This window comes from Delphinapterus leucas, chromosome 1 (assembly GCF_059928025.1).
Source record: "Delphinapterus leucas isolate spDelLeu-1000000601 "Yukka" chromosome 1, BTC_Dleu_Yukka2, whole genome shotgun sequence".
Lineage (NCBI taxonomy): Eukaryota > Metazoa > Chordata > Mammalia > Artiodactyla > Monodontidae > Delphinapterus > Delphinapterus leucas.
In genome coordinates this window covers 91789091-91812020 of record NC_143129.1, presented here as the reverse complement: position 1 = coordinate 91812020, position 22930 = coordinate 91789091, and the positions used below count along the sequence as shown (strand labels likewise).

At 42.5% G+C, this 22930-nt stretch overlaps 2 protein-coding genes across 20 annotated transcripts in view; one reads left to right on the top strand and one right to left on the bottom strand.

Annotated features, from left to right (window-relative positions):
- Window positions 1–13006, top strand: part of CTTNBP2NL (CTTNBP2 N-terminal like) — a 68050-nt gene extending 55044 nt beyond the window's left edge. For all 14 annotated transcript variants that reach the window (XM_089917913.1, XM_089917904.1, XM_089917877.1 and 11 more), the window contains 3 exons: window positions 3880–4110; window positions 7662–7769; window positions 8861–13006. In XM_089917913.1, coding sequence (XP_089774039.1) covers window positions 3880–4110; window positions 7662–7769; window positions 8861–10342 — 1821 coding nt within the window. In that variant the 3' untranslated portion in view covers window positions 10343–13006. The remainder of the gene's footprint in view (window positions 1–3879; window positions 4111–7661; window positions 7770–8860) is intronic.
- Window positions 12841–22930, bottom strand: part of ST7L (suppression of tumorigenicity 7 like) — a 135573-nt gene continuing 125483 nt past the window's right edge. For all 6 annotated transcript variants that reach the window (XM_089917934.1, XM_089917939.1, XM_089917938.1 and 3 more), the window contains one exon: window positions 12841–22930. This exon is cut by the window's right edge. The gene's annotated coding sequence lies outside the window, so the exon portion shown is untranslated.

Sequence of the window (22930 nt, the reverse complement as noted above, 5' to 3'; positions counted from 1 at the left end):
ATAGAGAGATGGTGATTGCTTCATATTTCTTTTTGTAGTTTATCATAGCAAAGCTGAAATTTTTGGAGAGCAAACATGGCATATCCAAGGATATTATGTGGTTTTATTTTAAGCATTCAGTAGTGGTGTGTTTCATTCAGCCTATAACAGTAAAAATAAATGAGTAATAGATGACTAGTATGTTTTGTCTGCTATAGTAATATCTTCTATCATTGAATCTGTCTAACCAGCCAGTTACTTTACTGTTGTCTGAAATAAAGATCATTGTGTTTTCTGACAACGTAGGAATTTCTGTTCAGTTAAAATATATGTTGTCATTGAAGTAAAAATAATGAAATTGCAAGAAATTGATTGATTTTAGCTGTACTCCTGAACTCCTCTCCCCCAAAGTGAAATCCAGATCATTTTAAAGTTCTTATAAAATAGCTGGAATTTCATTAAAATATTAAAACTCAGTGTTGATAGTTTTTAGTACAGGTACTTAGCCTCTAAATTTTGACCTGAAACATAAACGGTAGTGGTAGCATGTCCAGTCATTCACGTTGATAACCAGCCTCCACGATGGCCCCCAGTGGTCCTCCCTCCTAATATTCACACCCTTAAGTAGTCCCCCACCCACCCACATTTACCAGGGTTGGTCCGTGTGATTGCTAGAATACACCAGAAATGATGGTAAGTCACTTCTGAGATTAGGTTACAAGACAGTGGGACTTCCATCTGGATGTGTCTATGTGTGTCTGTCTCTCACTCTCACACATCACTTGCTCTGTTGGAAGCCAGTACGTGCAAGGAACCAAGGCCTAGCCCAACAACTAAGCTTGGAAATGGATCCTCCAGCCCTAGTCGTGCCCTCAGATGGCTGCATCCTTGGCCAGCAGCTTGACTGCAACCTCATGAGACACTGAGCCAGAAGCACCCAGCTCAGCCCTCAGCCCCTCCCAGATTCCTGACCCTCAGAAACTGTATGAGATAAAAAATGTTTACTAAGCATTTAAATTTGGGAGTAATTTGTTATGCAGGAATAGATAGCCAATGCACACCTCCACTAAAGCTCTTCTTTCATTTGTCAAATCTTAACATCTATTTTTAGTTATTGTTGTTATTATTTGTGCTGTAAAGTGTGTAAATACGTACAATTCACCTGACTGAAGCATTAAGTTGGATGGAAAATACTATGTTCCATCTCCCATTTTCCAATCCAGTGTTTGGTATAATAAATACAGAATTCACTTTTCCCATATTCGGGTCCCATATTAGAATGTACTTAAAATAATTGTTTTGTGAGAAGGAGCCTTTTTTAGATTATTCTGCAGATTCTTTTCATTTATGTGTGAAGCTACCAATTGTGTATAACTTGTAATTACTATGCAAGTGATTATGGAATTACTGTGAAATACTTCAAGAGAAAACAGACAGCTTAACAACTATTCTCAGAGAAGTCTGAGGCCTCACCAAAGAAGCTCCTCATCCATTACTTGTAACTCTGTGATGCTTATTAATTCTACAGGATAATAACAGTGTGGGTTTTATTTAAAAAGTTATATTTTTAAGGATTAGTTAACTATATACTGAAACCTGAGAGAGAGAGCTTCTTAGCAGATGCAGCTTCTTAGCATCATCAAGATCATGAATTGTACTCCCAGCTCTGCTCTCCCATCCCACTTTCTCCATGGTGTTCTGAAAAGGAAAGGTCATAAAAATACTCAGGTTCACTTTTTTCTTTTTGCCCTGCTAAACCAATTTTAGTACCAATAATTGTTTCTTTCCCATAGCTAATCATACAGAAACAGTAATCATGAATAAAAGATGTGACAGAAAAGTGGAATCTCAACTTCTTAAAGAGTTTTTTTTTTTTCTCTTGCTTCCTTTGTCTGTGTTTTTCTAAATGAGGATTTGCCTTAGGACATTAATAGCTACAAATAGATACTTCCAGTGAATCCTGGGTTATCAGTCTCATGTTTTTATACCTGAACTTAAAGAAACAGATGTTCTTAATGAAAAGAAAACATTGATGAGTCCCATGTTCTTTGACATTAATGCTCTTAAATATGTAACTAAAAATTAGCTTTTTTGTCTATTCTTGCCATGATTCTTAAAAACACTAATAAAAATAGCCAATTTTGGAATTGGTCTTGTCTTCCTCTATCCTAAATAGACAAGATTATTTTGAAATTTTACTGAAAATTTCCTTCTAATTTGGACCTAAAAAAAATAGGATTCTGTCTTTCAAATCCCTCCCCCCTTCAATCCACATGCTCACATGTGCACACCCACACACACGCGCACACTTGTAATAAGGTTAGGAGGATGGTTATCAGTAACTTAAAGGAACAAATGAATTTCACTCTTCAAATATTTAGTATACAATGTTATCCAAATAATCCAATAATGTCATCACTTAAGACAGTTGTAGTCTAGCCAGAAGTAAAACCACCAGGGCTTCTAACTCTGCTTTGAACATCTGCCAACTGATACCAACACAAATTTGTAACACAAGGCTAATTCCTGAGTCTTGAACTTGGACAGTCTCTAATGAAGAAGGGGGCATCAAATTTTCAGCACTGAAACATGTCAGAGAAACCCCATGTTTGCTTTATTTTCTTGAGGGTTTTTGTTTTTTAAGCATGGTCACTGAATTGTGTATTTTTCTTTTCAAATGGGTTCCCATTTGTGGGTGGTGGTAGCTCCTGATGAAATAATTTTTAAAACTTGAGAAATAACAGTAATTTTCATAACTAGATTTCATTTGAAAGCTTAAATTATATAGTACTTTGCTATGATTTTTGAGAAAGTTTCCACAACCCTCTATTAACACTTCATTTTTTCTTTTTTTTGTAAAATGTCTCAGGAAACATTTAAATGTCTGTTTAGTAAAGTAATTGTTAATTTCACTCTGTTCACCTGCACGTAATATGTGATGCTTATATGAAATAGTACTTCAAGTCTTTCCTAGCAGACATAAGAGGGAAGCCTAAGAATCTCCTTTCACTCCCTTCTTGATCATTCAACCTGACTTGGCGCCCAGGCCCAAAGCCGCAGGCCAGACTCCAAGCACCAGCCCACATTCCCTGCTCAAGTTCCCTTTCATCCCCAAAGCTCACCAAGCCCTGAAGGGGACAGAAAGGAGGATGGAAGACAGCTGAACAGAGGTTAGAAGAGGGGGGTGGAATTTGGCAGCAGGTAGAAGGACTTTGTCTGCACCTCTAGTGGTGAGTGCCTCCACCCTCTTGACCTGCCAAAAATTGAGTGAAGTTCTTTGTGGACAAATCACAAACAGCCCTCGATTATAATGTAAAAATATCTCTAGCGGCCTTTACTTATCTACAGCCAGCTGGTTAGGTCTCTAAACATATAAACTCTTAAAGGTATTATGCTTACCGTATTTTAGAAATGTAAATGCCATAGCACAGAAAAGATAAGATATACCTGTTGGTAATTTAGAAGCATTCATAAGCTGAGGCAGTAAGTGTGGTGGTTAAGGTCACAGACTCTAGAGCCAGGCTGCCTGGGTTTAAATCCCAATTCTGACAGCTTGCTAGATGAGTAACCTGAAACAAGTCACTTGACCTCTCCGTAGTAATTTTCTCATCTGCAAAATGGAGATGATAGCACTACCTTATAGGGTTGTAAAATTTAAATAACCTGAACCTAAACACTTAGATCAATGTCTAACTGGTACTTAGCTTTACATAAGTATTTGTTCCCATTAATATGCTATGCCCCTTTTCTGATGTTGTTTCTGTACTTAGATGACCCTGTCTGATTTGTAGTCAAAAGGTTACTTCATACTCACACCACTACCTTTGATGTCTAACTACTAGCAGATCCCCTCCTCAGCAGTATTTGAAAGCAAAATGCTTATTTTCCTTTCTTTCCCAGGCCCAACACAGAGATACTTTCATTGAAGAACGCTATGGAAAATATAACATCAGTGATCCTTTAATGGCACTCCAGAGAGACTTTGAAACACTGAAGGAGAAGAACGATGGCGAGAAGCAGCCAGTCTGCACAAACCCGCTCTCGATTCTTAAGGTGGTGATGAAGCAGTGCAAGAACATGCAGGAGCGCATGCTGTCGCAGCTGGCTGCCGCAGAGAGCAGGCACCGCAAGGTGGGTTCACCGCTGACGTGCGCCTGCAAACTCCTGAAATGCCTGACACTTTCCCGTCAGCTGCCAGCTCTCACAGTAACTTAACTGGGAGGTCTCACAGGTGTAAAAAAGCCCCTGAGCTTACCTAAGAGCCAGGAGATAGAAAATGCAGGTTATTCCAAATGTTAAATTTAGGCAGTGTGCCAGACGCATTATTTCAGATGGCATTTCTTCTTGATATGACACTCCAAAACACTTGGTATGTTTTTTCAACTCTTGGTCATCCAAACTTTGGCAACAAACTGGGGCTTGACCAAGCCTTGTAGCTGAACGGAGTGTTCCCTATTTGCTTACTTAAGTGATAAATAGAAAGATTAACAGGTATTTGGGGAATGCTATATCAGAGAGAGAGAGAGAGAAAGAATTAGAGAATTTACCTGACTATAAACATACAAGCCAATAGATTATTTTCATTTATTTCTAGTTTCGAGTTTCACTGCATTTTACTTCTCGTGAAACCATAAACAGTCCCTAGGGTTGTTTACCTTAAAGCTGTTCTACCCTGTTAGGAAAGTGTGTGTGTGTGTGTGTGTGTGTGTGTGTGTGTTAGGAAGGCAAACCTGTGCTTTCCTCTACCTCATCTCCTTGGAATTCTTCTAGCGCTTGTGATTTCATTCCCCGACTTATCATTTATGGCTCAGATTTGGCCTGGAAAAAAATGCTTGGCTAGAGTCTGCATTTTTAAGAACTATTGGTTTAGATTTATATCAACAAGGGGGGACATCAGTGCATTTAGTAGGAAGCATTTTATTCTGAAAAAATTGGGCTAGCAGCTGCAGTTTGATGGACCTTCGTTTACTTTTATGGTTACCTGCTTTAGAGAGCCATCTGCTTAAAATGCATCTGACAAGTGCTTAAGGGCTTAGGTCTTGCCCATGATTTTTCTTTCCCTTCACAGAGTCCAAACAAAAGGCCAGAGTGGGAGTTCTTAACCACGAATGGGTCTCAGATGTTCCATGATCCCCCAGAAAATATACAGAGTGCCAAAAGTTTATGCATTTTGTAGAAAATGAATTTTTTCCCCATATCCTTACTTGAATTCTCAGAGTTCTCCAACACCCAGAAAAGTTAACCTCTGGACTAGACTGAAGTAATCTGAAGACATTTATGCCCCAATTTAAAAGGTGTCAATGAGATTGAGGTAGTTGCCTAAATTTGGGGGCTTTTACATAGTATTATGAGAAAATCTTCATAACGTCCTTGTTTGATAGGCAGGCCTGTTTTCTATTTCATACATGAAGTAACTGAGTTGTACTGAAGGGCTGGCTGGCTGTCATGCCCATTGAAGGTGTAGTGTTGGGATAATTTATGGTTCTAGGTGATTGGGGAGAGGAAGAGTTAAACAATTCAAACTTCCCTAACACTGTATTTCAGTGTAAGATAGTATTAAATATTTTAAAACAGCTGCCTATCTGATCTTAAGTGTTTTATCAAAGTAGAACACTGACTTTGTTAGACATCAAACTAGAGGCTTATAATTAGGGTGCATATAGTCCCAGTTTGCCTGAGAGAATTCCAGTTTAAGCCTGTTGCCTTGGCATACTTGTTAACAACACCCGCTTTGGCTCTCAGACACGTTAGTGGTTTGAACAGTCAGTTATGTGGTTACTCTGCTTATTACGAAAAATAGGGTTCCCTAGTCCACCCCTTCCCATTCTCTCTCCTCCTCAGTATTAGAGACAACCTCTTTTTTCTTTTAACTGTTTATTTTGGCAGCTAACTTCCATATTTCTAACTGATATACTGCTCTCTCTTGCTTTATCAATTTTAGACACATATTTACTTTCTTTTATTATAGATGTGGATTTCATTATCTTACACGGTGTCCACCTCCCTTCGCTCCACCCCTGCCATCTTCCCAAAACAAACATAATACCCTTTCCTCACCCTCATTCTCTGTCATATCTGTTATTACTAGAGCTGGAGCCTGTCACATTCTGTTTCTTTAGAGGATAAACATCTGGTGTATTCCCGGGCAGTAGATGCCTGGCTGAGCATTCTGTGTACAGGAATCAGATTGCGGGGACGAATAACTCTTCTGAAAATACGGACTTGGAGCCAGTGCCCTTGTCTTCCCTCCTACACCTCGCCTCCCCGGTGCAGTGTCTGCCACCTGCAGGTTCCATATGTCCTTGGGATCCTGCAGCGCACAGCAGCTTCCTCCCCCGTACCAAAGTAGTTACCACTCCTCCAGCCACTTGCTTTCTTCAGAATGGTAGTAAAATTTCTCGTCTGCCAAAGTCTCTCTTTTTGACTTTGTGGGGTTTTATTCTTTTCATCCCATTTCTATCATTTTAGACGGCTCTCCGAAGGGAGAGGAGATGATCTACCACCTTTAGGCAAAAGCTGTTCTTTCTATAAAGTTGCCAAAGTTTTCTTTTCTTTTAACCAGTAGGAAATACACCAAAATGTTTTCATTTTTCTATTTAAAAAGGAGTCCCAGAAAGTTTTCTCTCTCCTTTAATAACAGTTGTTAGTGAGGAGAAACAATAGGAAATGGCCATTGGGATGACAGTGCTCTGGCCTAGGGAGGTCTAGGCCAAGGCACCTCTGAAGCATGAGCAGAAGCTACGAAGAAATCCATAGCCATTGGAATATTATGCAGTTGTAGGCAGGATTATGTGCGGAAATGTCCCTTTAAATTTGTATTCTTAAAATTGGGCTTAATCCCTTGACACAAGGATAAGTGGAATGGGATAGGCAGGTTAATTAAAAAGCCTTGTGGGGCTTCCCTGGTGGTGCAGTGGTTGAGAGTCCGCCTGCCGATGCAGGGGACACAGGTTCGTGCCCCGGTCCAGGAGGATCCCACATGCCGCGGAGCGGCTGGGCCCGTGAGCCATGGATGCTGAGCCTGCACATCCGGAGCCTGTGCTCCACAACGGGAGAGGCCACAACAGGGAGAGGCCTGCGTACCGCAAAAAAAAAAAAAAAAAAAAAAGCCTTGTGAAAAATCTCCACTTAAGATCTCAATAATTGAGCCTTTTCACATGCAGGATAAATTCAATAGAGTCTTTTCACCTCTTATCTACTGTACACGAAATGCATATATTAATTAAGCAAGGCACAGTTAGGATGTCACCTATTTGAAATGTTTAATTTTAGGCTTCACCCTCTGGTACCTCCAGTGATTTGAACATCAAGGGAGAGCCTCAGCTTTCAGCTTTCCGTGGTCCTGCCTTGCTTCATCACCTACATCTGTCCCCTAGTCCCACCAAACTTAATAATTCTCTGAAACCTTCTCAGCCCCTACAGCTAATGAGTTGCTCTCTTCTATTTACATGCCACTTCGTGTTACCTCGGTTAAGTATGTACTGTATTGTTTCCTGGCACATAGCTTACATATCTTTCACCCTTCTAGACAGTGTGCTCCTTGATGGCCCTGACTGGGATTTACTTATTTATTTATCTATGGAATGATCTTGGGTGCTTAGAAGGACACTTAGTATTTAATTGTATTCTAAGTGTGACTCCTTGATATTTGAAAATGATTTTTTTTTTTTAATTCCTTAAAGGTAATCTTAGACCTTGAGGAAGAAAGGCAAAGGCATGCACAGGACACAGCTGAAGGAGATGATGTCACCTACATGCTGGAGAAGGAGAGAGAGCGGCTGACTCAACAGGTAATTAAGGTGGAGGGGCTCAGAGCAGCATTTGCCTAGAGTAGCATTTCTTGAAGATTATTCTGCAGGGTGTAAATTGGTGTTGCTCAAAAAAAGGGGGCTTTGTGGTCAAATAAGTCTGGGAATTACTGGATTAAACGAAGTTAAAGAGGTTTCTAACTTCAATTTGTTAGACCCTTTAGTATGCAGAAGCATGCTGTGAGTCTTCAAGAACAAGATAGGGTATTCTGTGTTTAGCAAATTTATGTTTTCATAAAATCTTTTAACATAAATCATTCACTATGGGACTGTCATTCCATAGAACACACTTTGGGGAACACTAACTTTGAACTCTCCAACTTTTTTTGACTTAGGACTCCTAGTAAGAAATACATTTTACATCACAACCCAGTATATATACACATATATACATATGCCTGAAACAAAAATCTCATGAAATCATACATAACCCTTACTGCTTCTAATACACATGGATATTTTCGCTTCTATTTCATTTTTTTTTATTTCTGATCACGGCTCACTAAATGGTTTTACCGTCCATGAATGAGTCTCAGAGTTTGAAAAACACTGACTAAAAGGGTTCCTTCAACCCTTTCCCTCTCACTCTGTGCCTTAAATAGGGTTGGGATGATGTTAAAGGAGATGGCATTTGTATAAGAGGAATGATTCAAATGCAACTACTTAATGTTTGTTTGTTTTTAAGACCAGAAAGAATTATTACTGAAGCTTTAAAAGTTTTCAGCAGCATTCATCACAAAATCTGGTTGATATGGCTTTCTGCTGTTTTGATTGGCTCTAATCCCCTGAACTTTCCATAACATAAAACACAATGATGATTCAGATTCCCACTAATAACCCTGAGACAATAAGAACTAGAAGTGCCTCCTAAATCATCAAAGGAAGATTAAGTCGTAGTGTGTACATTTTTATGTTAGGTGTTCTGATACTTAAATATTTGATGTAAGCACATGGCACACATGGTAATCCCATGTGCCAGAAAACAGCTAGCTTGATTCATTCTACTTGATAAGTTTTTCAGTATCTCTTTGTTTCCTTACTCTAATCAAGATTGTGGTGGCATTCTTTTGCAGTTGGAATTTGAAAAGTCCCAAGTGAAAAAGTTTGAAAAAGAGCAGAAGAAGCTCTCCAGTCAGCTGGAAGAGGAGCGCTCCCGCCACAAGCAGCTCTCCTCCATGCTGGTGCGCGAGTGCAAGAAGGCCACCAACAAGGCCGCCGAGGAGGGCCAGAAGGCGGGAGAGCTGAGCCTGAAACTAGAGAAGGAGAAGAGCCGGGTGAGCAAGCTGGAGGAAGAGCTGGCTGCTGAGAGGAAGCGGGGCTTGCAGACGGAGGCCCAGGTGGAGAAGCAGTTGTCTGAGTTTGACATTGAAAGGGAACAACTGAGAGCAAAGCTGAACCGAGAAGAGAACCGGACCAGAACTCTGAAAGAAGAGATGGAGAGTTTGAAGAAGATAGTGAAGGACCTAGAGGCTTTGCACCAGCAAAGTAGCCCCAGCGCGCAAGTGAAGAAACCAGTAACCCTGTCTAAAGGCACGGCAACTGAGTCACCTGTGCTAGTGTCTGTATTTTGCCAAACGGAGAGTTTTCAGGCAGAAAGAACCCATGGGAGCAGCACGGCCAAGGTAACAGCCACAGGGCTGCCTGGTCCCACCACTCCTGCTTACTCTTATGCAAAAACCAATGGACATTTTGACCCAGAAATGCAAACTACCAAGGAGCTGATTACAGGCAGCAGTGTAGAAAACCAAGCGCCTCCACGAGAGAAGCCTGTGGGATTGGCCCAAGAGAAAGCAGTAGAGAATGGTGGGTGTCCTGTGGGAATAGAGACTCCAGTCCTAGCGCCTGGTCACCTCCCTTCCAGTGGGAGCTCACTGTCTCCCAGCAGCACTGCCTCTTCCTCTCTCGCATCCTCTCCTTGCTCTTCACCAGTACTAACTAAGCGCTTATTGGGGTCATCAGCTAGCAGCCCTGGCTACCAGTCATCCTACCAAGTAGGGATCAACCAGCGGTTCCATGCAGCTCGGCACAAATTTCAGTCCCAAGCAGATCAGGACCAACAAGCTAGTGGTCTACAGAGCCCTCCATCCAGGGATCTATCCCCAACCCTCATAGACAACTCTGCCGCCAAGCAGCTGGCCCGAAACACAGTCACCCAGGTGCTCTCCAGATTCACTAGCCAGCAAGGACCAATCAAGCCTGTGTCTCCCAACAGCTCTCCCTTTGGCACAGACTATCGAAATCTGGCCAACACTGCCAGCCCAAGAGGTGACACCAGCCATTCACCTACTCCAGGGAAAGTGTCTAGTCCTCTGAGCCCCCTGTCTCCAGGGATCAAGTCCCCTACCATCCCCAGAGCTGAGAGAGGAAACCCTCCACCCATCCCACCCAAGAAACCTGGCCTCACTCCTTCTCCATCTGCTGCCACTCCACTGACCAAACCTCATCCCCAGGCATCCTCTTTGACCACCACAGAAGACCTCGCCAGCAGCTGCTCTTCTAATGCTGTCGTAGCCAATGGCAAGGACGTTGAGATACTTTTGCCTACCAGTAGCTAGTCCCTAGGAGGGAGTCTCCACGTTTGACATTCCATCAGATTTCATCCAAGAGCTCAGAGTCAAACCATTGAGTCAGATCATGTTATTTATTTTGATAGTAGCTGAAACTATCTGTATAATACATTTAGTGTATTTCACCTTTTTGTTTTTAGGTAGAAACTAAGTAGTTTGGATTTTTATGATTCACATCTTTGTGCTAAAGCTAGAAGGGCACCTCAAAGATGTCTAAGCTTTGCAGTCACCATCGTGTTATGATGGAGAAAGCTAATTGAGTACCAGGTGGTGATTTCCTGTCTATCTGGGGACTAGAATCCCTCAACACTCATTTTGAATTATGTGGAAGTGGCTCATGCAGACTTTTTATTCCAGATGAACATGTTATAAAAGTGCCTGAAATGAGACTGCCATATGAATGTGATTCTGCAGCAGTAACACAAAATGGATCATTTAACTGCAAAAAATGAGATCCTCTGTGAATTCTGAATGTTAAATCCAACACTGCTTTTAATCATCTTTTACTGTTTTTTAATACAAGCTTTGTGTTCAGAAACAAGGCTGCATAAGTAGAATGGGAATCCTAAAGGTGGGTGTGAACTCGCCACAAAGCTGAGCTTTATAGAGCCCTTGAGAAACCCTCCTGAACATTAAGCAGTTGGGGTGCTGATTTTCTTGTACTTTTGAAAAATTACATCGCTCCCAGTTTCCTGCATAAGTAAGTTTTTGAATACAGTGAAATCACATATCCTTCAAAAATATCTTCAGGCATCTACTGTTGTGTAAGGAACTTCTGATTCCGATTGCTATTACTTGAATAGGAAATGGTTACTCATTCTGTATAAAAGTTTTGCAACAGAATGAGATCTTTATTCTGTAATGAAAAAGCAATAACTTAAAGTTCACTGTCTTTGTAATATTATAAGTCAGAATTATACAGGTTTTAGCAAATTGTTACACTCTTCTCCAAGCTGCCAGCACTCTGTGTCTATCTGTGGAACCAAATTAACTTTTGCCTAAATGGAAGTATACATATATCTGTATAGATAAACACCCCTTTTACGTGTTTAACATACACACACTTAAACACATAAATAATAGTGTGATTATATCTTTGGAGTTTGCAATATAGCATAAAGGACGAGTAGAAATGCATGTTAAGATTACCTACTAAAACAACTAGTTATAGCTGGGACCCAGTCAATCACAGGAGGACTCTTGTCCACCAGGAGGGGAAAATTTCAAATGAAATCAGGTCTTCAGCATCAAAAGAAGACAAGGCCAAACCAACCCAGTGTCACAAAACTCAACTGGTCATATAAATGAGTGAAACAGGTCGGTCACTCAAGTGATGTATGACAGCTGGGAGCAGTGGGAGCTGTAGCAAACTGAAGTGCCCAAGCCCCGTTACAAAGGGCACCCCCTGTTCAGTTTCAGCTGCTTGTTGCCATGCAAGAATGCTAGACCCGGGTTACCAGCTCCTAAAATTTTTTATGAAATCCAAATTTTCATGAGAAACATTCTCATTTTTAAATATCAAGAACTGATCCAGAAATATTTAAATACTGCTAGTTAAACACTTCTGCAGCTGCATTCAGCCCGCAAGCTGCAGCCTCTTTCATTCTAGAAACTTCGGTCATTTCCATCACAGCAAGTTTGTGAGGACAGAAGCCTCCAGACTTTCCAACCTGTTGGCTAGCACAGCCAACAAACTCCGCAGAGTATAATGACTATTCTTCTCTTCCAAACAAGACTGTCTGCAACCCAGCACAGACATGGTGGGTACATGATTTTGTGTCCACAAGGATGAAGAGGCCTTGGTGTCCTCACATACATTTTTCTAGCCAACATCTATCCAGCAGCCACTGACCTGCTATAATTTAAATCTATTTCCTCTTAATCCAACATGAGTTGATGGGGGAAAAGCAAGTGCTGGAAATCAAGATAAATGACTATGGAGTATATTGGTGTCTGCACAGCTTATGGTTTGACTAAAGACAATACATCAAAAAGTTAAAATACTATTAATGCCTCAGCGTGTCTACCAAATGACAAAGGGGTTATCTTAAACTTCCCAGAGCAATCACGCATTAAGTTTTATTCCCGTGCATAGTCACATGAACTGGATGATAAAATAGCTGAACTTTCTAAGCAGAAGAGGGGGCTATAATCCCAGAGTGTTATTACCTTTTGCTTTAAATGGTAATCTTACAAATTGCATTGTGCTCTTCTTTTGTTTTGGCATAGATATAGAGAGAGAGAGATACTATAAGGAAGTTTATTTCTTAGGAAGTGCACTGAATAATGTATTTCTTTTACAGTGTAATATGGGGGTGGGGAAATGCAAAAGAAATGTGTATTTTTGCTAGTTGCCTATCTTCTGAGATAAATAAGCACAATACTGCAGTGGATCCAGTAACCCAGTTAGGTATTATAGGTTAGTATTTAAGTTTGCCATAGCTTGTGTGTGTGCTAAGTAAAAGTTCTGTGATTCACAATTTTGGTCTTAACCCGTGTTGCAAAAGCTATGTTACTGGTCAACAGATTATAATGCTGTGCAATGCATAGCACAAGCATTAACTAGTCCTTAACATGTGTAAAGCCAAATGTACCGTGCAGAAGTCTTCACCTGTTTTTATAGCAGACTTCATTAAAACAAGTTAAATCCTACTGTCTGGGCAAAAAATAGTCTTGTTTGTACGAAATGGAGAATGTTGCACAACAGGGCCGATTTTGTTGGGGAAGGAGCAGATTGGTGAAGAGGGAGCACTCACTCCTGGCTTTAAAAAAACAAACGAAGTCAGTGACCCATCCAGGTTAGACCCCAAAAGGAGCTGGGACATTGGTTTTCCTTAGAATCTTAGAGCTGGGAGGAGTCTTCACAATAATCCAGTCTGTAATTTTTAAACCATTTGGAGATTCTGGACCTTTTGAGAATCTAAAAACTGCTAGACTCTGTCCCCAGAAAAATGTATATGCTTATGTGCAAAATTTGGTTGATGGCTTCACGGTGTCCAGAGACCCTGACGCCGTCCATGAATCATGTACTCTAAGAACGCCTGATCTTGTCCAGCCCTCTCATTTTACAAATGACTAATGCATCTCTTGTCTCCTAGTCCAGTGCTGTTGCTGCTACACTGTTAGCAAATGCTAGTGTAGCCAGACAAAAGCACTTGAAAATCCTTTGATGTACAAAAGATGTTCAAACAGTGTGGATGTTTACACATCTAAGTTCCCAGCATTTAAGCCAATTAATGATCATTTCAACAAACACAGGGTATATCCATTTTTTCATAACAGCCTCACTTCAGCAATGCCGCCTTGTCAATGTGTGTGTGTGTGTGTGTGTGTGTGTGTGTGTGTGATTTATAAAGAGCGCTTCTGATGCTTAGCCCTTGAAACAGAGCTTCAAATGTCTTTTGAGAAATGCTGCTTCAAAATAGTTTGTGTTTTCATAATGCATCAGAGGTAGGCAATGAGCATTGTTTGTTCCACAGGAGTAATTTTAATTTAATTGATATAAAGCTAGTTGCGAAAACTTGAGAGCCTGTCCACCCATCTGCTCACATATCAATGGCCAGTTCATTGGTGCAAGTAAAGGAGGAGAAAGGAGACTGGGGTAGTGATTCTTAAACTTTATTGTGCTTAAGGGAATCCTGCTAAAAATAAGGATTCCTGGGGATTGGGCCTAGGGGCCAGGTGATGCAGGTGATCGGAGGCTCACATTTTGAGAAATAGTGCCTCATGGCCCATACCTGTTCTTTCACAAGAACTTACTTGCCTCTAACCTAAGGAGATGTCTTGAGCTCTAGAATCTGTTTTGCTAGAATGTCAGTGATACTCGGAGTCAAGAGTGCCTACTTGGATTCCAAGCACCATGTTAATGATTCCACACACATATTCCCTTACTAATTTGCACAAGGGTGCTGTGAGGTGTTATCATCCCCAGTGTGCACGTGAGGTAGTTGAAGACCAGATTTGTAGTAGAGACCTTAGTAAGTGACAGGGCCTGAATTGAAAACCCAGTACTTTGCTCTTTCCACTACCTGCTTCCCAAATGAGAATGTCCAGAGTCACTCGTGACGCCAGTTCCAGGCCCTTCCCCCTGGAGATTCTGATGAGCAGACCAAGGTGGAGCTCAAGGTAAGTGCCTGGGCTGCTTCTTAGCATGAGGCAGGCTTAAACCTTGCAGGACATCATGCCACTCCTCCACCACCCTAACCTAGAGACCTTTATCAGGGCAAGTAAATGGAACAAAAACAGAACATTTTAATTCCCCTCAAGCAACTCATGTTTCTTACATATTTAAGATGAGACAGAAACCAAAGTGGCTACCGTAGAAAACCTCAAGGTACTCACGCTCTGGTTGGGGGGTGCACAACAACGCAGAAAGCTACCAGAGACAACTGAATAATGCAAGTGGGGTTTAAATGCCATATAGGGTCGTTAAAGGTGGTCCTAGCAAAAACAGATCTTTGTGGGCAGGAAAAAGTTAACTAGAAAAGAAGCAAATATCTTTTCTCCTCTCACCAAAGCATTACTTACCTGGAGTTCTGCACTATCTCCCTGTGTTTGCATTATGTTTCAGTTGGCTTGTCTTGGTCTTAGGATGAGATCAGAGAGAGAGGCACAAGAGGGCCCCAAGAGCTGAGTCCTGGGCTTCCCTGGTGGCGCAGTGGTTGAGAGTCCGCCTGCCGATGCAGGGGACACAGGTTCGTGCCCCGGTCCGGGAGGATCCCACATGCCGCGGAGCGGCTGGGCCTGTGAGCCATGGCCCCTGAGCCTGCACGTCTGGAGCCTGTGCTCCGCAACGGGAGAGGGAGGCCACAACAGTGAGAGGCCCGCGTACCACAAAAAAAAAAAAAAAAAAAAAAAAAAGAGCTGAGTCCTGTTTCAGGGAGACAGCAATGTGGTGTGCTCTCTGCAAGGGCTCGGGCTGGTATAAGAAGGAGCTCCCAGGCCACAGCACTCTGCAAAACATTCTCAAATAACTTGTAGGGAAGACCTAGGAACGGGCAAAAGGCAAGTTGAGAAAGGACCTTGCTGCATTACACATAAATGTCCCCCTCCTACCCTCTAAATCTCTATAAGCAAAAGAGAAAAGACGAGCTTCGAAAAGAATCCAATGGGTACTTCTGGAACACCTACAAGTGATTCCCTTGGAGGGATGTAGAAGCACCTTCTCCTTTTCTCCCAGTGGTGTGACTACTTGTGCTGCTGTTAGACTGGAGGGGCACGGGGAAGGTCTCGTGGCTCTGCAGACCACTGTGAAATGGTTGGCTTGGAGAAATTACTGGGAAGTGTAGCAACAGGCCTTATCCCTGACAAGAGTCCTACTCACTAATTCAACATGGCAGACACTCAGGTCTCCCTTCAGGAATGAAAGATTTATTTTCCTAGCTGCAGAAAATGCTGACAGGAAACAGCCCTTGGCTATAAGCCCCTTATAGGAATTGCCTTAACTGAAAGAAAGCAATTTGACCAAGGTCACATCTCCATCCATGGGCAGTTCATATCTAAAGATTGATTGATATGGAATATAAAGACCTGGCCTCCTTGTCCCAAATCAAGGGAGCTCTGAAGGGACATCTCAGCTTCAAAACCCCCTGTAGGGTTGGCTGAACCCTCTACTGAGACTGTGTTGCAGCTCGGCTTTCCTGCCCCTTCATTTTCCTCCCCTCCCCTCTCTTCCTATGGATCCCAAGGGTTCTCTCTGGTAAGCCTCTTGCACCTTAATCTCTCAGACTCTGTTCTTTCTAGCCATGGTTAAGTCCTCTAAAGGTGGGTGGACACATTTTCTGAGTATTTTATTTGGTGCCAAGCTCTCAATCAGGTATATTACATATGTTACTTCATTTAATCAACTCAACTACTAAAAGAGGCAGGTTATTCCTGCTTGACCCATAAAGTAACGAATACCTACTGAGGCACAGTACATTGTTCAAGGTCCTACAGCGGAGCAGGGCTGAGATTCAGCGGCACAGCTGGGATTCAAACCTTCATCCATTTGGCCTTCAAGTCCACTCTCCTTCCAGTGGCCATACTATAGTCAAAACTATGTAATACATTTGGGGAGTTCAGAATATTAGCTTATGGTCAGTCATACACCTAAGTATGAATCCACTGATTCACTAGCTTTCTTTCGAGACTTTGAGCTAGGAACAGGACACTGAAGGAGTGGGGGCTTTCGTAGGGAGAAAGGGGGATGATCGCCTACACACATGGAGTCATCAAATGTTAGAGCGAGAAGGAAGCTTAGAGACCCTTGATTCTAGCTCCCTCGTACTACAGATGAGGAGAACGAGGCCTGGGTTGAAAAGTCAGTCTGGCTCCCTCTTTCCGCTTCAGCTACCCACTCCTTCCCTAGCAGACTTGGGATCAGAATTCCTAGCCCAGCCCTAGCTGCTCCCTCGGCACTCCTTCCTCCTCTCACCTGTTGCTCTACAATGTCTGACCTTTGATCCTGTTCACCTGGGCTTTGTCCTCTGCCTTTTGGCCTAGGGCTGCTTGCCATCCTGGTTGCCACAAAAATCCTGTCCTCCTGTTTCTTAACCAGTTTGACAGCTGAAGTGAGGCTGGGAGTGGGGAGGATTGTGGAGCTTCTACTCCCAGGCTATGCCTCCATCTGCAGCATCAGCTCTGGGAAGAACTTACTCATAAGGCATGTCTTGTTCCTCAGGTGTGGACAAGAAGCCACTGAAGCCATGAGCATCTATCCCTCCCCGCTTGTGAATCTGACCTGCCACACCTGCCTGTGGAGGAGAGGGCGACTGAATACATGGGGAGAGACACCTCCTCGTCGTGCTTCTCCTTTCCCACCTGAACTCAAACCCATAGCTCTCCCAGGAAGGGTCTTTTGCATTCTCAGAAGACTTACCCATCTCCATTCTCTGTAGTGCCCACTCCCCACTCCTAGCCCACCTAACCCAAATCAAAGCCTTTCAAGACCATTTGGGCCTCAGAGCAGACAGGGTGTCCTCAGGGTGGTATGGTGGTGGCCACAACATACAGGCCCCTTCTTCATCCCTAGTGTGTTTTCCTCTCCTGAGTCTTGGTGAGTCAGCACCACAGGGCTACACACAAGGCTCCTATTCAGGGCTCATTTTCCTTCTGCTCTAACTCAGATCTTGGCATCTCTCTCTCACTCTCTCACACACACACACATACTCTATGTGAGCCTTATTCTCACCATGGGAAAAGCTCTGCTCCCTGCCCCAGTCTCCTCGGTTTCCCCCAGTACCCCCCCTACACACACACACACACACACACACACACACACACGCATGCGAACATTCCTCATCCTTACCTTCTGGGAGTTTTCAGTCCCAGCTGGATACAAACATAAAGGAGGTAGAGCAAAATAGTAATGTTAAACTATTAAGTCCTCATTCACATATTTTCAACAGGTTTTTGTTGTTGCTGTCTCTCTGCAGACCCTGAGCTATACTGAGAAGGACACACACACACACACACACACATTTGCTGTGCCTGCCTGTCACTTATTCAGGTTATGTTTATTAAGCACTGACTCTGTGTGAAGCCTCATGCTAAAGGCTGGAATTTACACACTGACGGGGGAACAAGCCTTGCAGATGTGACATCTCAGGGCAGTGCTGGGCAGCAGGTGCCCCAAGTGGGTGATGAGGCCCCAAGTGCCTATGAAGTTCAGTAGAGCAGGGAAATCTGTGTGTCTAGAGACATCGGATTTAAATTAACAGAAGGGAGAAGGATCCTGGGTTTGCGCTGATAGGGGTATGTGTATAATCTATGTACGTAGGACGTGGGGATGCAGAAGTAGGAGGAGCAAGAAAAGTCGTTCAGAACAAGGACTCTGCCATCCTCTGTGTAACCTTGAGCGAGTCAATTAACCTCGCTAGCCTTCATTTCAGCATCAATGTAGTGAAGATATGAGAACCTTCCTCTTAGGGTTTTGTGAGAATTAAATGAGATAAAACGGGCAAGTACGTAGCACAAGGTGAGTAGTCTGCAGATTTGCAGCCTTTGTGAAAAGAAGCAGCGGGCGAAAGGGCGGCTCCAGGGCTGCGAGTCCAGAGAGGAAGCTGAGAGGCTGCCACGGCAGCCCCGCCCTTCATCGGAAAGCTGAATTGCTAGCGCCCCCTGGTGTTTCAGTCGCTAAGATTCTCTCTACACCAAGGTGTAGCCGCACACCCACCTCCTTAGAAAAGGACGGGTCAGCGGTCTGGAAGGGACCAGCTTCAGACCTGCGAGCACGGGCGGGGTGCGTCCCCTCCCCACATCCGCGCTCTGCCACCTCCCTGATGGCCTAGTCGGGAGCTCAGCCACAGTCCCTGCCTTAGGCACGGATGGAAGCCCAAACTAGTAGAAGGGCAGAGCACACCAGAAACCGCTTCATAGGATTGCGAGCCTTAACTGAGCAAATCTAAGACTCCAAATTAGTTAGGGCATAAGTAAGCACTCAGAAAGCGATAGCTACTAGTATTATGTAGCTCCTAATAGTAGATCATCCATAACTATTTGTTACACAGGGGTCATGACTCTATCAACATTTATTTATATATTCATTCGTTCATTTAAGTATGCTTCAAAAATGTCTTGCTCCTCCTATACTGTTTATGCTGAAACAAACAAAAACCTTAATAAGACAAATAAGTGAGCAAGAGCCAGCACTCTGTGGGAGGAAAACAAAGAGATTTCATTCGTTCAAACACGCATACATTAGCTCCTACTAGGTGCAACTCACTGACTTAGGCACTGGGATAGAGAAATAAATAAGTTACAGGGCCTTGGGGGCTTTAAATGCTGGTGGGAGAGACAATGCGAAACACGGTATTATGCGGACTATAATAAAAATAGGAGGCCGCTCTCAAGCCTTTTGAGACGGACCACATTCTATGGAGTGTGTGTCCCCTTAGTAAATCTACTTCTTACCTCTCGCCGAATTCCTTCTTCATGAGACATAAAGAACCCGAGCTTCAGTAAGTCCTGACACCAGTTTCACTTGCTCATAGGGTGCCGAGTGCAGAGGCCTTGTCCCCCAGCACTTCAGCAAAATGGCTGTGCCTGACACTTCAGCTCGGCGGGTCGTGTGCAGAGATGCCCGGCACACACTGCAATTCAAGATGGCGGCGGCAGGCTGTGTGCAGGGACACACACCCGGCACTGTGACCTGGAGTGAGTGTCAGGGGCAGCACAGCTGTGCCAGACTGCCCAGAATTCCATCCTCCTGCCTCTGACAAGATCCTTATAAAACAGCCCCGCTGAAGGCCTTTCAGGGAGATCTTGTACTCAGGAGCACTAACTCACACCTCTCCATTCTTCAATCAAAGAATGAAGCTTTCCTCTGCTTCTGAAAAGAGTGAAGAATCAAAAAGATAAAAATAGGAATAAGCTGTGGTGACACAATCCCCAGTGGAGTCAGGAATGGTCTCACGGAGGAAATGACACTCAATCTGCTCTTGAAGGAGGGGTAGATGCTCCCAGGAAAAGAAGGCAATTAAGGGTATTCCAGGTAATGAGAAAAATGTATGCAATGCACCAAGTTGCCAACCAGCGTGGTGAGAAGTCTGGGTGGGAGTGTGGATCTGGAGAAGTAAATGGGTTCAGGAAAGGGCCCAGTCTGCCCAGGAGAAGAATTTGGACTCTATTTGGTGGATCACTGGGAGCCTGAACCAAAGAGGCATCATGAGCAGAGGCAGACTTACCATGAAGTTAAGCTTCAAGGACCATGATTGGCACAGCCCCTTCCAAACATGAAGGGCCCAAGCAGTGTGTTCATATGGTCATATGTTTTTATAAAATTTGCAAAAGTAAGTATTTTAACTGTAGTCAGTTAAGACTGCTGTCTCTTTTCACGGTGGCATCTATATCACACTTTCCCCCATGTTGGGTGACCTTGGAGTGGTGGCCACAGCATTTTGAGAATTTAGCTAAAGGTAAATTGAATACGGGGTTATTTTTTGAGTAAAATATATTTATGTGGTTTGCAGTCACTTTCGTGTATAGCTGAGTTTTTACTAGCCATCCCAGTGTAGAAATGGCTTCCAGGAGTGGTCCTATCAAGCATTGTGCTGCCTCACCTTGCATAATGACGTGAAGGAGAAGCACCAAAGGTTGTATTGATATAAATATACCTTATAGAACCTGGTCCTAAAAGTAAAATGGGAAATGGAGGACAAACAATGTTTTAAATGTATGAAGCCAGAAGCTGGTCTCTAGAAAATTCTTCCAATTATTAGATGTGTAAAATTATAAGTGGGCAATTAATTTCTCATCAATGCTAGTCAAAACAAAATTTCTCTTTTGTCAGGAAAATATTCAGTAATGCAGTAAACACAATTATAAATGCACCATAAATACAAAGATTAGAGTATGGAGTCAAAAGATATGTTTTTTAAAATTTTAGAGAATTCTGCTTCTGACCAAGATGGAATAATAGGGACTGGATTTGTTCTCCCATCTAAAACAACTAAACACTGAGCAAAATATACTAAACAACAATTTTCAAGAGATTGGACATCAGGCAACAAAGGATAGAGATGGAAAACAAATGAAGTGAGTCGTATGATTGACCCAGCAGTGAAAGGGGAATCAAGGTAGGCCTGGCAATCTCCCTAAGTACAGGAGATAAAGCTGAGAGTCGGAAGATAAGAGTATTGTAGACAAGAGAGATGCAATGAGAGAGAGGTCCTGAGATCCTCAAAGGATTCCTCTGGGGTCTTCAACTAAGTACTAATCAACATATGCATGTGAAGAAATGCCCAAAAGCCAATGAGAGCCACCCGAAAGGATTAGAGGGAACAATACTCAGAGCTCTCCTGGGACTGTGCATAGCTTTCATTCTCACTAACCAGAATGACAAATCTCATAATTCATGGAACATGGGATAGAGTATTCATTCAGAAGGCTTTGTCTCTATAGTGGGCCAAAATTAACCTAAGTGCTGCTCTGCTCCCACCTTAAAAAAAAAGTTTAAAAGAAAAACTAAAAAAGGGTCAAACTATTTGCAAATGACTGCATCCCAGAACAAAGCTCAAGAATTTGTATAGGAAAACAAAAATATCTGTACCCAAAAAGCTAAAATCAGGGAATTCCCTGGTGGTCCAGTGGTTAAGATTCCACGCTTCCACTACAAGGAGCATGGGTTCAATCCCTGGTCAGGGAACTAAGATTCCATATGCCACACAGCATGGCTACAAAAAAAAAAAAAAAGGGATTTCCCTGGTGGCACACTGGTTAAGAATCACCTGCCAACGCAGGGAAAACAGGTTCGAGCCCTGGTCCAGGAAGATCCCACATGCCGAGGAGCAACTAAGCCCGTGTGCCACAACCGCTGAGCCTGTGCGCTAGAGCCCGCAAGCCACAACTACTGAAGCCCACACGCCTAGGGCCTGTGCTCCACAACAAGAGAAGTCACCGCGATGAGAAGAGTACACACCGCAACGAAGAGCAGCCCCCACTTGCCACAGCTAGAGAAAGCCTGCGTGCAGCAACGAAGACCCAACACAGCCAAAAATAAATAAAATTTTTAAAAAATTATATTTAAAAAAAGGTTCAAATCACAATATCTAGCATCTAATCAAAAATTACCAGGCACACAAAGAAGCAGAAAAATTGGGCCCATAATTAGGAGAAAAAGCAATCAATTGAAAATTAATGAAAAATGACACAGTAGTAGAATTAGTATATAATTATATTAAAACAGCTATTATAACTGTATTCCTTATGTTCAAGGAGATAGAGGAAAGATTCAGTTTGTTAATTTGAGACATGAAAGATAAAGCAAAGACATAGCTCAAACTTCTAGAAATGAAAACCACACTATCTGAGATGGAAAAAAACATTGGATGGTATTAATAGCAGATTACACAGTATGGAAGGAATAGTTGAAAAAATACCAATAAAAACCATTCATAATGAAACATAGAACATAAAGATTTTTAACAGTGAACAGAATATCAGTGAGCTTTGGGACAAATTCAAGTCACATTATATAACTGAAGTCCCTGAAGGAAAATATTTGAACAAATAATGGCCAAATTTTTCCAAATTTGATGAAAATGAGAACCCCAAGCACAGGAAAGTACACCAAGGACTATCATAATCAAATTGTTTAAAACCAGTGACAAAGAGGAAACCTTCAAAACAAGCAGAGGTAAAAGACCATATTCTATACAGATGAACAAGGATAAGAATTACAGCAGAATTCTCTTTGATAACAATACAATCCTGAAGACAGTGGAGTGATAGCTTTAGAGTACTGAGGAAAAAACTGTCAACCTAGAATTCTATACCTGGTGAAAATACCTTTCAAAACAAAGGCAAAATAGAGACTTTTCTCAAACATGCACAGTCTGAAAGAACTTATCACCAGCAAACCTGCAGTATAGAAATACAAATTCCATTAGCTGTACAAGGAAGGGAAAATGAAGAGCACTAGAAATGGTAACTATGTGGGTAAATTTCAAAGATTGTTTTTCTTATTCTTTAAATCTCTTTACAATTTTATAACAATGAATTGTGGGGTGTATAAAATATGTAGAAAATGTATGACAACAATAGCACAAAGGCTGAGAGAGAAGAAATGGAAGTAAGATTCTTATACTATCGTGAATC